This window comes from Amborella trichopoda, chromosome 7, assembly GCF_054954075.1.
Source record: "Amborella trichopoda isolate Santa Cruz 75 chromosome 7, AtrichopodaSantaCruz75HAP2 v2.0, whole genome shotgun sequence".
In the NCBI taxonomy this organism is placed as follows: domain Eukaryota; kingdom Viridiplantae; phylum Streptophyta; class Magnoliopsida; order Amborellales; family Amborellaceae; genus Amborella; species Amborella trichopoda.
In genome coordinates, this window is record NC_142342.1 from 1692406 (window position 1) to 1708375 (window position 15970).

The 15970-nt window shown below is 39.7% G+C and overlaps 1 protein-coding gene across 6 annotated transcripts; it reads left to right on the forward strand.

Moving 5' to 3' along the window:
- The first annotated feature begins 553 nt into the window (after positions 1–553).
- LOC18995822 (glycylpeptide N-tetradecanoyltransferase 1) lies at positions 554–12561 on the forward strand. 6 transcript variants are annotated; one of them, XM_088872057.1, is made up of 3 exons: positions 554–801; positions 4028–4401; positions 11069–12561. In XM_088872057.1, exon 3 carries the CDS (start codon positions 11155–11157, stop codon positions 12415–12417), a length of 1263 nt encoding a protein of 420 aa, XP_088728183.1. In that variant the 5' UTR covers positions 554–801; positions 4028–4401; positions 11069–11154; the 3' UTR covers positions 12418–12561. The 6 variants fall into 6 exon arrangements, with proteins under 6 accessions (XP_088728183.1, XP_088728182.1, XP_020524330.1 ...); XM_088872056.1 differs by having other exon boundaries at positions 11101–12561; XM_020668671.2 differs by lacking the exon at positions 4028–4401 and adding an exon at positions 7906–10268.
- The last annotated feature ends 3409 nt before the right edge of the window (positions 12562–15970 follow it).

Genomic DNA, 15970 nt, shown 5'->3' on the forward strand with positions numbered 1-15970 from the left:
GAACAGTTCTTTATTCGATTTTGAGATGGTACTTTTCTGGCGCATAGAGGGTGGAAGAGGATCCGATTAGTCTTCGAGTCTGGGTCCAGCCGGACCCGACCCTACCCGTACACAACCCGCCATCCAATGAGTTCGGGTCCAAGTCTTAGTTCTAAACTCAGTAGGTTACGTACGAGCCCGGTCCGGCCCAGGACCCTAAAGGGACTTTGGGGGCAGCTCAAAGCAGGGATCGTCTGGCGCGGGCCGGCCCAAGTCTCGGCGGCCCTTACTATGGGCATTTGCCGGCCAAGGTACATCTTTCCACTCAAACCGGCGGAGAACGCAACTCTTCAAAGAAGGCGGCTTGCGTCTCTCTCTGGGCCCGGCCTAAAAATTAAGTTCACCCCAACCCTTCCTGGGGTTCGATTAAAATACCGTCCTTTTCTCTCTCTACGCGTTGCTCCTCTCTCTCTGTACATCGCTATCTCTCTACATCGCTCCTTTCTCTCTCTCTACTCAGCTCTGTCACGCTTGTTCTCTCTCTTTCACTTGTTCTGCCTATTCTCTCGCTCTTGTTCTCTTCATTCTCTTTCTCTCTGTTGCCATCTTTGTCATAAAACCCTTGTTAGGGTTTGAATACCTTTCTTGCAATCTCTCTCATTTTTCTCCCCCAACCTCCTTCTCTCTTCTCAACTGCATTATCTTTCTCAGGACTCTCAAGCTGTAACGTGTCTCAATTGCTGCTCTCTCTCTCGTCATCATTTTACCCAGAATAAGAGCGAAGCTTATCTCTCTCGGCTGTACCCCGTCTCTCTCTCATAGGTATGGTTCACCTCTGATCTTTGAATCAAAGTACTTATTTTGAGATTTACATTACTCTGAAATCTCAACTTGCAGGCTTGTACAGATTTACAGATTTGTGCTTCTCTCTGTGATCTAACAATCAATTTACAGATTCACTTGTTTGCATTAATCGGAAATATCAACATACAGATTTGCAATACTTTAAAAATCAATTTACAGGTTTTACATTACCCTGAAAAATCGATTTACAGATTTACTATCAAAATTGACTTTATAAATTTAATCAGTAAATCTGAAAAGTTGAAGCAATTATGTGATTCAGATTTACAGATTTTCCCTGTAAAAAGTATTACAAAATTACAGAAGCAAATATTTGAGATTTTACGGAAGTTACAGATTTTTTGATTTAAAGATTTACTTATTTATTCTGTAAAAATGTAAAGTAAAAATCTGAAAATATGTAATAGTGGTTACAAGTTTACTCAAACTCTGTTGATTTCTCCTCCATTTGTAAATTTTTTTGCTCCAAATCAATAAAATATTCGTTTTTATTATAAGAAATTGTTTTTTATCAAAATTAGTAAAATCTGTGAAACAATTATTTGCTAGAAATTAGTATTTTATTAGTGATTCTTTTGATCAAAATCAGCATCTCTGTTTTTCTAATTAAAAATTTGCAAACTAAAAATTTACAAAGTTTATAGTGATTTGAGTGGGATACTTGCCATTTACAAATTTACTCAAAATCTATAAAATTTGTCCTCCATTTGTTAGTTATTTGCTTGAAATCTATCAAATTGTTGTTTTATTAGAAGAAATATTATTTTCCATCAAAATTAGTTAAATCTTTGAAACAAGTTTTTTGTTGGAAATTTTTCTTTATTATTGCATCTTTCGATCAAAATCAGCAAACCCCAATGAACGATTTTCAATAAGTTGCACACTTGGGTGTAGAACGTTTGATTTTGAGTTGTTACTTTTTGAACACTTCTAAATTTATGCAATATTGTTGCACGAATGCCTCCATGCATGGATTCTTGATGTATTGTATCTTTGTTAGGACTAGATATGAATAGAGGCATGTAAAGTACTACAGTGTGTTGAAAATGAGTCATAAAAAACAATATTTTGTTCCGTGAAGTTTTTGAATGAAAAGTATTTGTATTTTCTTGTTATGAATCGCAAGAAAATGCTGTTAAGATTATCTGTAATGTCAGAGCTTTACTCTGTGCTAGAATTTCTGGGGCATCCCCGTGCTACTAATTGTGCATTTGTGCTTTTGGATGCTCAAGCATTTCAAATGTTGAGCTACACCGTTCATCAACTACGTATGAGTCGTGCAATGTGATCCTAACATACCGGTGCCCATAGTTTTGAAGTCAGAAATTGACCCAAGCTTTGATGTGAGTCCAAGTCGAGTTTCGGATGATGTTACCCTGTATATTGACCACTATGCTGAACTTGATCCATGGTCATGACTCACTTATGATACCTTCAATTGATCTTAAGGAACCAACTGCCATAAATGTTCTTGCCACATTCACACCTATACTTGGTCAAAAAAGAAACATGGGGCTCTAATTATATTAGAATGGAATGGCTCGTGTATCATTCCAAAGGATATATGATGTGTAAGCTACTAAGTTGACAAAATCCAGCCATAGCTTATAATTTTGTCAGTATAAATTGTGACTTTTCTTATAGAAAAGGCTATCGATTGCAAGATTAATATGCTTATGGAGTCTTTTTCATTTTTTGTGTGTTGATAGTGATCTTAACATGAATAGATTATTTTTCCCTCTAAGCATTTGCAGTATCCGTTGATCTTGACAAATGCAAAGTCCTCTGAAGTCTGTATTTGGAGACTTTTATTCATTTATGAGAAGTCTCTTTTTTTTCTTTTGGGAGGGGGGGATGGGGTTGGGGTTGGGGTTGGGGGATGAGGTAGCACAATGTTTTTCAATTTATGGAGCTATTGTTGATTTTTTTTTTTGAAACCTCAAGCTATTGTTGATATTTCTTCATAACAAAACGGAAATTTTAGATATTTTATCTCTTTGAAACGCCTCTATCGAGATTATAAAATAATGCGGCAAAAGGATGATTTCATGTCATGTTTGAAGTACCATCCTATTCAAAAAGAATAATCACATCATATTTTGGTCATTCCCTGGGTATTCTTGACAATTTATTATGCTAGTGGTCCTATCACTATTTTTTAATTTATCAGATGGGGTCTAGTAGAGATCCAGCATGGTTGTGTCACTAGTTCTTCATCAACATGTTCTCAAGACTGAGTTTCCAAGAAATCGAAAAGTTTGAAACTTTTTTCGATCGACAAAAAAGTACAAAATCTTCTATTTTGGGGTTGTTTTACAAGCTCCAAATGCACACAAATGGGGTTTGGTGGTAAAATGGCCCCCCAAAAAACCTTATCCCCTTTTTCAGGGGGGAAATGACCTTTTTTGCCCTTGGCTGCTGGCCTTTTTTACCCTCCTAGGCAGCCTAGGCCCTATGCAGTTGCAATAAACCCCTTGGACCGCCTAAGTGTCCAGGTGGTCGAGTTTTCCATCACTGATAATAATAAGACAAAAAAAAAAGTCCACTAAAAAATTAATGGGATAAAACCTCCCTCCCCAATTGATGAAACAATTGGTAAGCCCTTCCTATTGATAGGATAAGCCTTCCTATTGATAGGAAGGTAAATTGCGTGGTAAATTGCGCCTTGTAGCTTTACCAAGTCAAACATGGGAAAGCTACAACATGGTGAAAAGCAGTGAAAATTGGTGGCTTTTCTTCGTTATCAAACAAGCCCTAAGTTTACACCAATTTGACATGTAACCTGGTTTTGGGAAGGGGGGCAATGGGGTTAATCGCGCATTAAGCACTTTAATATCAAGCAGCATGGTGAAAATCGGAGAAATGTCCCTAATTTTCACCACTTTTCATTGCACTGTAACTTTCCCATGTTTGATTGGGGAAAGCTAAAGGGTAAAATCTACCCTGCTTTTCCCCATCAACAGGAGATGTGACGAAAGTCATAGACCACCCTTGGGGGTTATTTGCGCTTTCCCAATAAGTTTGGAATAGTCGATGATTTGAGGTTATTATGAGTCATTTAGTTTGTGGTAAAGTTCCTTCTAGGCGTAGTAGATCACCATTTTCTATGTCTAGTTCATGGGGAAGTGGGTTGCTTATATGAAAGTGCATTCTCATTTAACGTTGCGTCTATGCTATATTGCAGGAAAGCACATGCATTCCTAAAGAGGTATGCACCTGTTTTCCTATGGGCGGACCATCCACTATGTGAAAGCTTTCTATTATAGAGAACTTCCATATGAACCAAATGACCCCTGAAGGGTTCTCATGTCTCTCTCGTCTCTGCCCTAGCTTCCTTGAACTCGCTTGCTGATCTCACACTCTCTCTATCCCCTATGCCCTAGGTCTAGGAGGATCCTCTCTTTCTTCTCTCTATATCTCAATCTTAAGAAATTGTGCTTCATGACCATTGAATCCATCAGCCAACAATATCGTGCTCCATCCTCCCAAAATTTAAATTTATGGATCTTTGAAATCACGTGTAGCTTTTTCAACCACTTCGAAATCCAAGGTTTAGAGGTATTCATATCCTAACTTTTGCTCTCTTTTACTTTCTGTATTTTTGATTCACAGATTTGACTCATGAAATTGGTGTTGTGCTGTTTGTGTTTGTTTTTTTTTGTTCTTTTTTCTTTTGCTATTTATGAACTCTAGGTTGCATTTTAATTTAGTATTTTTTGAATCACAGAGTTTGGAACTGGATCTTGGTATTATGTAGGTTATCTTGGAAATTGTTTAGGGTTGAAAGTTTGATTGGGTTTGGTCAAATTAGATTCAATTCTGAAGGCATTTGGATGGGTGGCTCCTCTGGTAGCCACTCCTCCCTTCTACTCAAACTATGTCCCTCTCTTCAAGCACCCCCCTACCCAGCCTCACCTTCGCCCCTCTGCACACCCTCGCCCATACCTCAACCCTTCCACCCAACTCTAACTTCTTCCACCCCCGCACCCCCGTAGTCGTACCCCTCATCACTCTTCACCCCACATTGAGGTCGCGCCATCTCCCAGACCCAACCCCAACCCCAACCCCTGCTCTAGGTCTGGCACCGTCCTTCCCTATCTCCTTTAGACAAAGTTTCAAAAAATGCTAGGCGGCCGGCCTAACGCCCAGTGCACAGATGGGCATCCAAAACCTCAGGCGCTCTGTAGTACAAATTCTTTAGATATATACACATATGTCTTGTTCAAACGCACATATATACGTTTATTTGTGTCAATTTTGTAATCTATTGCATTCGAAAATATTGTAACATACCTTTTTATATATAAACATATGACGTATCACATGTTGAGCATAAAGTTGTTCAAAATTTCAAAATTCAAAATTTCAAACCATACAAAATTTTAAAAAAAGTTAAGGGTGTGGTTTGTAAAAGGCTGAGGCCCTAAACAATCAAAATAAGGCACACCTTCAAATAGTGTAAAAAGATGTCGTTTCGGTACCAAAAATCTTTATGATGACCTGAAAAATTATTTTCAGCTCTAATTATAAGATTTAAAGCTTAAAAAATAGTGTAGATCAAGATCTACGAACACATGGAAATCTTAAAAATTGAAGGTCTAGATAATGCATTACAAGATGCACAATTTCCAAGACTTAAAGTTCTTTTTCTTATGTCCATGTATAATATCCAAATGCCTAAAGTCCTAACCAAGATGGTGCAATAAAGATACTACAAAAGAAGAGAGAGAAGATCAGTGTTTCTTCAATCATCATCAGTAATAATCAGAATCAACATCGTCATCGCTTGCATCTGCATCGAAATCGAGGCCATCATCATCGGAATCGTCACCCTCTTCATCATATCTTCTTCCTCAGTTTCTTATGAATCTGCCGCCTCCTCTATCTCCCTCTCCTTCTGTGAGCGTGAAGTACCAACAATAGTCGTTGCTCAAGTGGCCCTTTTAGGATCTGAAGCTCAACCTGAAGCCTCCTCAACCATTTCCCAGGTCAAACCCTCTGTGGTCAAGATCTCCTCAGTACCAGGGTCTCCAACTAGCCAATCGGAAGTATTCACCATGTCCTTCGAAGCGATGAGATCCTTCTTTTGCTAGTTAAACTTCTTGAGCCTCTGATCCTCTCTAACATAAACCAAGTCATTGAGCTTCCTTTGTTCAAGCCCATTTTTTCTCTTTGTATGCACCTATAAGAAAAAATGCATGGGTACTACTAGTGTACTAGTCTACTACTACTACTAATTAAGCCATCTATTAGTGATGTAATATATCATATGTTAATATGTTTATATCTATTATCTTCTATGAATCTATACTAGAAAAATGAAATTGTAAACAAGAAAAGAATATAAAATACCATCTCAAACGAACTCCAATTGCGCTCACAACCAGAAGAATTAGTCGTCAAACTCAAGATCCGAATAGCCATCGTCTGACAGTGTGGAGCGCTACTCCCATATTGTCTCCACCATTAGGCTGAAATATGTGGGCAACCTTTATAATTAATTTAGGCATTTAACATTATCATGCAGAATTTTAAGAACTTGAAAGAAAATTTCTAACAAAAATACAAAATATATTATTATTATTTGGTTCCTCTTTACTTCTTTGTCTTTTTGCCATATATTTCCCTAATGACATCAACGCACACTTGTACAAAATGCGCTCTTCAGTTGATATCTTATCTTGGATTTTTGGTTAGGGAACTAATATCTCAAGGCACTCATTAAAACAACATCCCCATAAAAGAAATTGGGGTTCAAGTAGTACCCTGCTGAATGCAATGGTCTATGGAGTTGCCTATCCCACTTGGCATCTATAATCTCCCAAATTGGGCCGTACTATACCTCATCATTGCTCAAATTCTATGCAGTCTCCTTTTTAGCTCCTTCAAGCACATCATATATAGAGCCCATAGAGGACTTGTCAGCATCAACCAAGCACAAGATCTTCACTAAGGGTAGAAATACTAGTATCGCCTGCTTTACACGACGCTAAAAATATTTAGAAAGAATAATATCCCGTGCCTTTTTTTCCTTAGCATCTCTAAATCACCTACACCTGCGGCAATCCTTTGAAGCAAACATAGTCCTCAATGGGATCCTCCTTTTATACATGTTCTGTAGACTAAGATAGGTAGTGGCAGATCTAGTGCCTTGGGCCTCACGAGGTCCCTCTTCTTAGTGAACTTGCACATCATGCTAAGGGTAATAATGTGATTGTATATGAAGATTGTAACCTCCTTAGCCTTAGAAAGAACTCGTTTAATAATAAGCATATCACCAATGGCCTCAAACATAAGATCTATGCAATGTATGGCGCAAAAAGTCCAAAATATGCAAGGCCTCTTCTGGCGAAGCAAATTATTTACAGCTATAGTAGGAGCATAATTATCTGTGACCACTTGAGTTACGTACTCCTCCCCAACCTCCTCAATGCCCTTATCAATAAAAAAAAATATACTGAGTATCATGATCATCATCAAAAGCATCAATGGATTGTAAAAAACCTGTACCATGGTTCTCCTCTTGACTTGCAACCCTTTCCCAAATTACTCAATGGCTTCTAACATTGTATAGAAGCTATTCGAGCGAGCGATATTAAAGGAAATGGCCGCATGGTAATCCATCGAGCAATATATTGAACCGCTCAGACTCTATCTTCCTTTTTAAATCTATTTTCAATTGTCACTGTCTCGGGTTAGTTGTAAAAAAACTATCAATTGGCCTTTTCGCATGAGGCCTCTTAGACCCAAAACCTGTTACTCTTAGAGCTCTGAGTAACAACCATACCTACTTCGTCTTCCCCTTGTTCATCTTCATCAGTGTCAACATCAGCATAAAAAGTGTGGATCCGTGCTCTCAATTCTACTATATATATATCTATATATATTTTTTTTAGCTTCAATGTACTTAGAAATTTCTTTCTTTACAAGCTCTGGGACCTTCTTACGTGAGGCAACATCACTTCTAATACTAGCAAGATGTTTCTTGAATTAATTTATGTCGAAATTAGAAATATGTCTACAAAAATTGCACATAATTTTATTTTTGTCATTCTTATTCAGGTTAACACGATACTTCCATGCCGGATCCCTGCTCCTAGTAGACCCCGTAGAAGATATCTCAAATCCGAAAAATGAGACTCAAATAAAGTTTACAAACTGACAATTTTTGTCCCAATCTCTGCTTTTCGATGTTTGTGACCTCAATCGAGCTGCTAATCACCTCAAAAGTCTTCTAATACCTCCAATAGCACCGAAAAAATAATTCTAGTGAGAAGAAAAGTTTAGGAAGCTTCTTCATCCACAAAAAATGCTTTTGATTTCAGAAATAGGTATAGCTAAGAGATTTAGGGCTTATGGAAGTGTTCTTTTAACTTAAGGGGGTTGCAAATAACGACCATGATCCATTTAAATTTTTTTGGGGGTCAAAATTACCCCTTTGCCCTTTTAGGCATCTTTATAAATTATAAAAAGGCCTATGACCTCGGCTCTCGCCCAGAATTGGGCGCTGGGCGGCCGCCCAGGTACAACCACCAATAATGGGCCACCTAGGTCTAGGCTTTTGGTCTGAGGTCTCTTGGGTGCCTAGGTGGGTGCCTTGGCACTGGGCTGACCATTTTTTAGAACACTACCTCTAGAGATCGCCACATCCCCCTTGGTCTCCCTCTTTTTTCTAGAGGATGACACATGCCCCTTGACCTCTGACCCCAAGCTGCCATCTTCTCTCTCTCCCCCCTTTGCCACCCCCTTCACTCATCCCATCCACGTGGCACCCCGTCCCTCCTCTTGCCATGTTACGCCCCTCTCTTCCCCCCCCCTTGTCGCCCTTCTCTCAGCCCCATCGCAGCTTTTCCTCCTTGTTTATAACTCCCCTCAACATGTCATACTTGGCTCCTCCTACTCTTTCGTTTGCCCGGTGCTACTCAGCTTCGTCACAGCCCTCCATCATTCTAGCGCTCATCCTGAGGAACCTGACCAGCCTCCTCCTTGTCCCCCCTTCCTTGGTCCCTCTCCCACCTCTTGCCATCCTCTGTCCTTTCCCTTGCCTCCTTCCACCCTTCGCCTCTCCCCCACTCAGTGGCCTTCTCCTCTAGCCACCCTTCCTAACCCTAATCCTGCCATAGATGGCCTCCCTTCAGCCCCTCTGCTCTTCTCCCAACCCCCTCTTCCCCTTGGCCATATTGCACTTTCTACCCCGACGGAGCTTCTCCCCGCATCTCCTTCTTTTTCCGGCCCACTATCAACAAGTGATGACTATCATTCAAGGCCTGCCCCTTGTCCAGTGGTGCTTCACTCCATTGCAACCTGCTGACCCTAGTCACCTCCTCAGCAATGCCTCCATCTTCTCAAGTGGCAACACCCATTCAGAACCCAGCTCACCTGGCAATCTCTCAGGGTCGTCTTCACCCTGCCCTTCTCCATGGTAGGCTCCCCAAACCTCGTCAGAGCCAACCTCTTCTCTCACATCCAAACTCCAGCATTTCCTCTAGTGTCCTGACACCCCCCCCTCTCCCGTCTTCGCCCCAGCCCCTGCTCCCTCCTCCTTCCCCCAGTCTGTGCCCTCCTCCTTTTCATATCCCCTACTTCCCTCTGCCCCCGCCCTCTTTACCCCCAATCTACATACCCTAGTCCGTCTCCCCTTGGGGCTTCTTCCTTTTGCCCCCTATTCCCTTCCCTTTGCCCCCTTCTTCCCTCCTCCTCAACACTCCACCCATCTCTCCATCTTTCCCCTGCCCACCACCCCCCCCTCTTGCCCGGCCATGTGATTCTCCCTATCCCTCTCCCGTGGACCCTCCACTCCCGGCTTCTTCAGCGGACCCCTCCCCCTTTCCTTCAATCCCTCTTCTGGGATCTTTCATTCCCTTTCGTCATTTGGTGCCCCACTCCGCTCCCTTCCCTCACTTCGGCTCCACCCTGCAAGAACCCACCTCAAGCCCCTTCCTCAGAGTAGCATTCCTCTTCTCTGGCGTTGGCGGATTACAGATTCATTGACTACATGGACCAAGCTCAAGGCAACATTATCCAAAGTCTTGAAAGTGATGGGGTTCCATTTCGATAGTCCACAAGAAGCCCTACTAGCTTTCTTCAAGCCGGATGCTCACTCCAGACCCAAGGTTAATTGTAGAGGCTGCAGAGAGATCTCAAACCTAGCTTTTGGAATCAACTATGATCGGCATGCCCTTCCCCCTCCCTCTACTGCTTCTCCGGAGGCCCCTGCACTTTTGGAGGCACCCTCCATGAGACGCTCGTCAAGGCACGTCACCCCCCTACCCACACTCATGTTGATTCTCTCCTGGAGTGTTCGGGACCTCAGGCATCCAACCAAGCACCATGCAGTGCGCGACATTTATCGCCCGTCATTCCCCTTCCCCAACTGCCCTCATTGAAACAAAGCTCCCCTCACCCACGTTCAGTCTGTCTAGCAGGTGTGCGGTTGAAGGCCCTGATACACATGATTTTTTTTATATATTTTGACTTCACTAGATTAGATATGCATTTGCATCAGATCTTATTTCCATAGGCTGATTCTCCACATTATTTATAGAATAAGTAATACTTTGTCAATTTAGCAAGCACATTTTCTAAAGGAGCCTTCAGTCTTGTGTAACTTGGAATTTTCTGTTTAAATCTCAGAAAGTCATCTTAAAACCATGCTAAATCTTTTCCCCGTAAATGTGAGTATTCTGCTTAGTGTTAAAACTATGCTGAAATTGGTACATGCGTGCCATTGACTTCATTCAGTCCCAAATGCTGTACTTTTTAATCATTAAACTGTTGGGGAGCATTTTAGAAATCTGATATATGTTTTCTTTCAGAGGTCCCCTGAATTGCACATAAGTTCATTTAAAACTATGTTATGGAGGGCCCTTTTAAGTTCTTTCATCTATACATCTTGTATATATTAACATAGAACTGTTGGAGAGTACTATAAAAATCATCTAAGCCCTTTTCTGCATATTAAATTTCACATGGGCCCAATGACTTGAAAAACTACTAAAAATATTGCATATGTTTCAACGAGTTCTTTTAGCCCTAAATTATATATAATAGTGGATGGCACACACACGGCACACCATAGAAATCATTATTCCTTTTGCTTGAAGTGGCTCCACTCAATCTTACATAAGTTATGTGCCTCAATATTCTGTTAATTTTGTTCAACCATTGAATTCTCGCACTAATTCATCTATAGTCTATATAAGGTTGTGTTAATCCTTTTTTGCAGAGGTCCCACTAAATCTCACATAACTCTCTCAGGAAATTACTCTGCCAAGAGGTTGGAGTTTTACAGAGGCTAAATTGAATACTAAAATGGTGGGGAGCAATGAGAAAAATCCAGATGAGAATCCAATGCCAGATGTTGATTCCTTGGTCAAGAAATGGCAAGACGCGCACTCCCTAGGCAAGCGGCACCGGTTCTGGGAGACCCAACCAGTCGGGCAATTCAAAGATCTCGGTGACCCCACCCTCCCTGAAGGCCCTATTGAAGCCCCCACCCCATTAGAAGAGGTGCGCCAGGAGCCCTACAATCTCCCTTCCCAGTACGAATGGTCCACCTGTGACATAAACTCTGAAGAGACATGCACTGAGATATACAACCTCCTCACCAACAACTATGTTGAGGACGACGAGAACATGTTTCGGTTCAACTACTCCAAGGAGTTTTTGTTTTGGGCCCTCCGCCCCCCTGGTTACTTCTCAAGCTGGCATATTGGCGTTCGTGTCAAGGGGACTCGCAAGCTTGTGGCCTTCATAACTGGCATCCCTGCTAGGATTCGTGTTCGAAACCAGATTGTTCAGATGGCTGAAATTAATTTTCTTTGTGTTCATAAGAAGCTAAGGACTAAGAGGCTTGCACCAGTCATGATCAAGGAAGTTACGAGGAGAGTTCACCTGGAGAACATATGGCAGGCTGCTTATACAGCTGGAGTGGTGCTACCTACGCCAGTTTGCACCTGCCAATATTGGCACCGGTCTCTGAACCCTAAGAAGTTAATCGAAGTTGGGTTTTCAAGACTTGGGGCAAGGATGACGATGAGCCGAACCATAAAGTTATATAAGCTTCCTGAGAGCACGGTGACCGTAGGTTTCAGGGCCATGGAGTTGAGGGATATCCCAGCTGTTACCCGGCTCCTTCGTGACTATTTGGCTCAGTTTGTTGTGGCACCAGATTTTGATGAAGATGATGTTGGGCATTGGCTACTTCCGAAGGAGAATGTAATTAGTAGCTATTTGGTAGAGAACCCTGAGACCCATGAGATCACTGACTTTTGCAGCTTCTACACTCTCCCTTCTTCGATACTTGGCAAACAGAATTACTCGACACTGAAAGCTGCTTACTCATACTACAATGTGGTTACCCAGACTCCTTTGCTCCAGCTGATGAATGATGCTCTCATTGTGGCCAAACAGAAGGATTACGATGTGTTCAATGCATTGGATGTCATGCATAACGAATCATTCTTGAAGGAGCTGAAATTTGGGCCCGGTGACGGTCAGCTCCATTATTATCTTTACAACTATCGCGTACGACAAGCTTTGAAGCCATCTGAACTAGGACTTGTGCTATTGTAGTTAGTTGTACCAGGCAAAGTATTTATGCTTATCTCCATTGAGAGGACCAGGGATACGATTCCTGCATGTCAGTTGTTTGATGTAGGTATTTGTGGACTGCGGTTCATTGGCGTGATTATCAATGGTCATCTGGCAGTTTGATCCTATTCTGTGTGAGGGGGGACTTTTAGATGTGCTTTACTTATCTTTAGCCTTTCTTGAGGCAATGGCGGGATATTTCAATACTCCTAAGTGTGCATAGTTCTTCTATATGAGCATGCAAAATCAAAAAGTTTTTCTTTGGTGTTGCTCTTATCCATATTAATGATGTTACATCTTCCATCATCCAGCATTTCATATGATCGTTGTAGTTTTTGAAGGTTGCTGTTTTCTGTTTGATATCACAGTGAGTGTTATTGTTTATTAGATGTGCATGCACTCAGGTATGTTCGGTATGAAGCTGTAATTAGCTTTGTTGTTTTTCATCGATACTGGGACTTATTTCAAATCTTAAAACTAATGCATTTTGTAACAAAACTTTTTAAGTGTTTATAGATTTGCGTTATCTCCACCATTTTTGATTTTTTAAATTTCATAACTACGGTTGAACATGGATTTTGGAGGTATAATAAAGTTTCCAACACTGAAACTATAACCTCCGGCAGAGGTGGGCACCCTATACAAACATCACCCTCTAGTAAGACCTTACATATATTTCATGCCACTTTTCCTTGTTGGAAGCCTGATTTTGTTCTGTTAAATTTTTGGTATGGTTTCGTACAGAGATCATGATTTATGATGAATTGGAATGGTGTCATTGCAGTCTGTAAATCCATTTATACATACAAATTATCTTAGGTCTGATCACTGACCAGTACTTCACATTGATACCTCCAAACAATCAACATGGTGAGTTTACAGTTATTCGGTGAATGAGTTCCATTCTAAGAATAAGAAATTTTTTTTGGTGTTTCTGTACTTCGGAACTATTTGTGATAAGGCACGATGTTGATTAACATGATCTGTACTTGGGAACTAGGCTTCTAAAGTTGGAGAATCAACCTATAACACAGCCGGGTTGATTCAACCGGCTAAATCACCTGGTGGACACATTTGCTCCATTTTACAATATCAAACCAAGTTTTTGGGGTTTTAGCTGACACGGTTTATATGTGTGCGCGAACATGTAACTCATAACGATTAGGTTATGTGAAACTACAGCGGGTTACATTTGCATTCCCTTTGTTCTGATTTCCCAAGTTTCTGCTCTATTTCAACCTGTAAAATGTCTTTTATCAGCGATTGACTTCTGTTTTTTGATCCCTTTATCATAATTACATAATATTAATATAAACTGTTTTAAGAAAGCTTTACATAACATAAGAGTTATAGACTGTATAGAACCGAAGATAGCAGCAGAAGCATTAAAAAACTGATGAATGCAAAAAGTGCAACAATAAATATTTGTATTTTTCAAATTAAAATACTGTAGCTGTTAATGTGAAAGTTTGGCAAACTTTGTTATATTGACATTTAATGTACTACTCAAGCTGAGTTGAATCTGCGTTGCGGATTTGTGTGGTTCTGCGTTCGGAGACTCAGAACCTTGATGCAGTCTGTTCATTATAACTTTCAAAAAAACAACATTGAAGGTCAGTTTGTCAAATTCGCTTTGCTATACTTAAAGAAGCCGAATCTTTCTGATTTTAGGTTTAGACTGAAGTAAAGCGAAGCCTGACGCTCTCGTTTTAGTTAAATTCTGTCTGCTTCGGTCAGATTTAGTTTTGCTTGGAGCTGATTTAGATGAAGTAAAGAATATATATGTAAAAGTATTTTTTTTATTTTTTTTGAAATTTTAATTTTGAATTTTTTTTATTTTTTGTTATTTTTTGTGAATTTTAATTTTGAATACTGCAATGGGCAAAATCCTTTCAGCATCACCTAGGGATTGGCTTACTCCACTTGTGAAGACATGAAAGCTCTGCTCTCTCTCCCTCTAAGTGTTACAAAATTCAAAATTCAATTTTTTTCTTTTAAAAATAATCATCTAGTAATTCTCATGTGGTTCCACAAATCTTAGACCAAAAAATCGTTTCTAAGTAGGTGTTTCGAGCTAGGGAGAAGATATACAGAATATGCTCCTACGCGCTCATTTTCTTTTTATTTTTTAGAGAAAGGAAAGAGGACTTCTAGCCTTTTGGAATCTTGGTACCAAACTATTTTTTAGAGAAAGGAAAGAGGACTTTTAGCCTTTTGGAATCTTGGTACTAAACTTGGGGGCTTTTGTGCTGGTTGTTTGTTATTTTTCTAACTACGGCGAGAGTTTTTTATAGAAAGAAGTCATAATCATTATGAGCCATTAGACGTGAATCAGGTAGTTGAGGGTATGTCATTGACTAGGCACAAGGTCTAAAAATAAATTTCTGAAACTATATAACACATTTTGAGTAATCAAATTTCGTATCCAATAGTCAAAAATAATTGTGACTTCTTTGTACCAAAAATATATGGTCTCATGTATACAATCCTTTTTTGTATTAAAAAAGCCTTCTATATGACCTCATCCACATAAGTAATATATATGACCCCTGATCTTAGCCGTCAGATCTAAGTAGGTGGTTGAGATGACTTGATCAAAATGTCACAAGCTGGCTCTTGAGTGTCAAATCTTAATCTAATGGCTTAAAGTTTTATTTTTAATTTTTATTCCATAAATCATTTTGAAATGAAATTTGGGCACGCTCTTTTTCTGTCTACCATCTTTCTTTCCTCTAGAAGACTATAATGATAAAATATTTGCATGTGAAACTCTTGGTAATATTCGGTGGTAGTATTTTAAATACAGAGAAAGGAGGAAAGGGGTTGAGTCATGGGCATTTTTGCCAGCTCCTACATAATTGAAAAAGGTTCTGTAACCCCAAACCTAAGTTTCTCTCTCTCTTTGAGTCAGATAGCTATGGCTAACTCTGGTGAAACTCATCCATTCCGACATTAGCGCTATGGTGACATTAACTCCTTTTTCTATGCTTTCTATAAAAGAAATAGAAAAAGATAAAGAGTTCTTTCTTTTATCTTTTTCTATTCTAAAGTAGAGGACTAATTACATTGCCGGTTATTGCATTACCGTGACCAAAAGATTTATCTGGCCCATTAAACTAAGGGGTTTCCAACAGTTTATGAAGCAAAATATTTCGTATTCCCTTATATATAAGGGTGCGGATTGTTGAGAGCCTAGGCTCTAAACAATTAAATTAGAGCCTACCTTTAAATAGTATTGAGAAATGTGGTTTCAATACTGGAAATCTTTGCGATAGCTTTAAAATATATTTTTATCTTTATTTATAAAGTTTAAAGCTTAAAAAATAGTGTAGATTGACAAATCTATGAAAATTTGAAAATCTTGAAAATTGACAGTCCAAAAATACATTTGAAAATACACAATTTTCAAAGCTGGAAATCTATTTTTTTTTATTATGTTCATGCATGTTGATGTTGAGATGATCAATTTGAGAATATTTAGGCATCAAAATAACCTCTTCTAGTGAAAATTTAAAGTAGGCTCCAATTTGATTGT

Coding starts and splice junctions, on each gene's coding strand:
- LOC18995822 (XM_088872056.1), top strand. CDS start 4,285: ATGACCATTGAATCCATCAGCCAACAATATCGTGCTCCATCCTCCCAA. Junction 4,402..11,100: donor TCGAAATCCAAGGTTTAGAG/GTATTCATATCC, acceptor TAACTCTCTCAG/GAAATTACTCTGCCAAGAGG.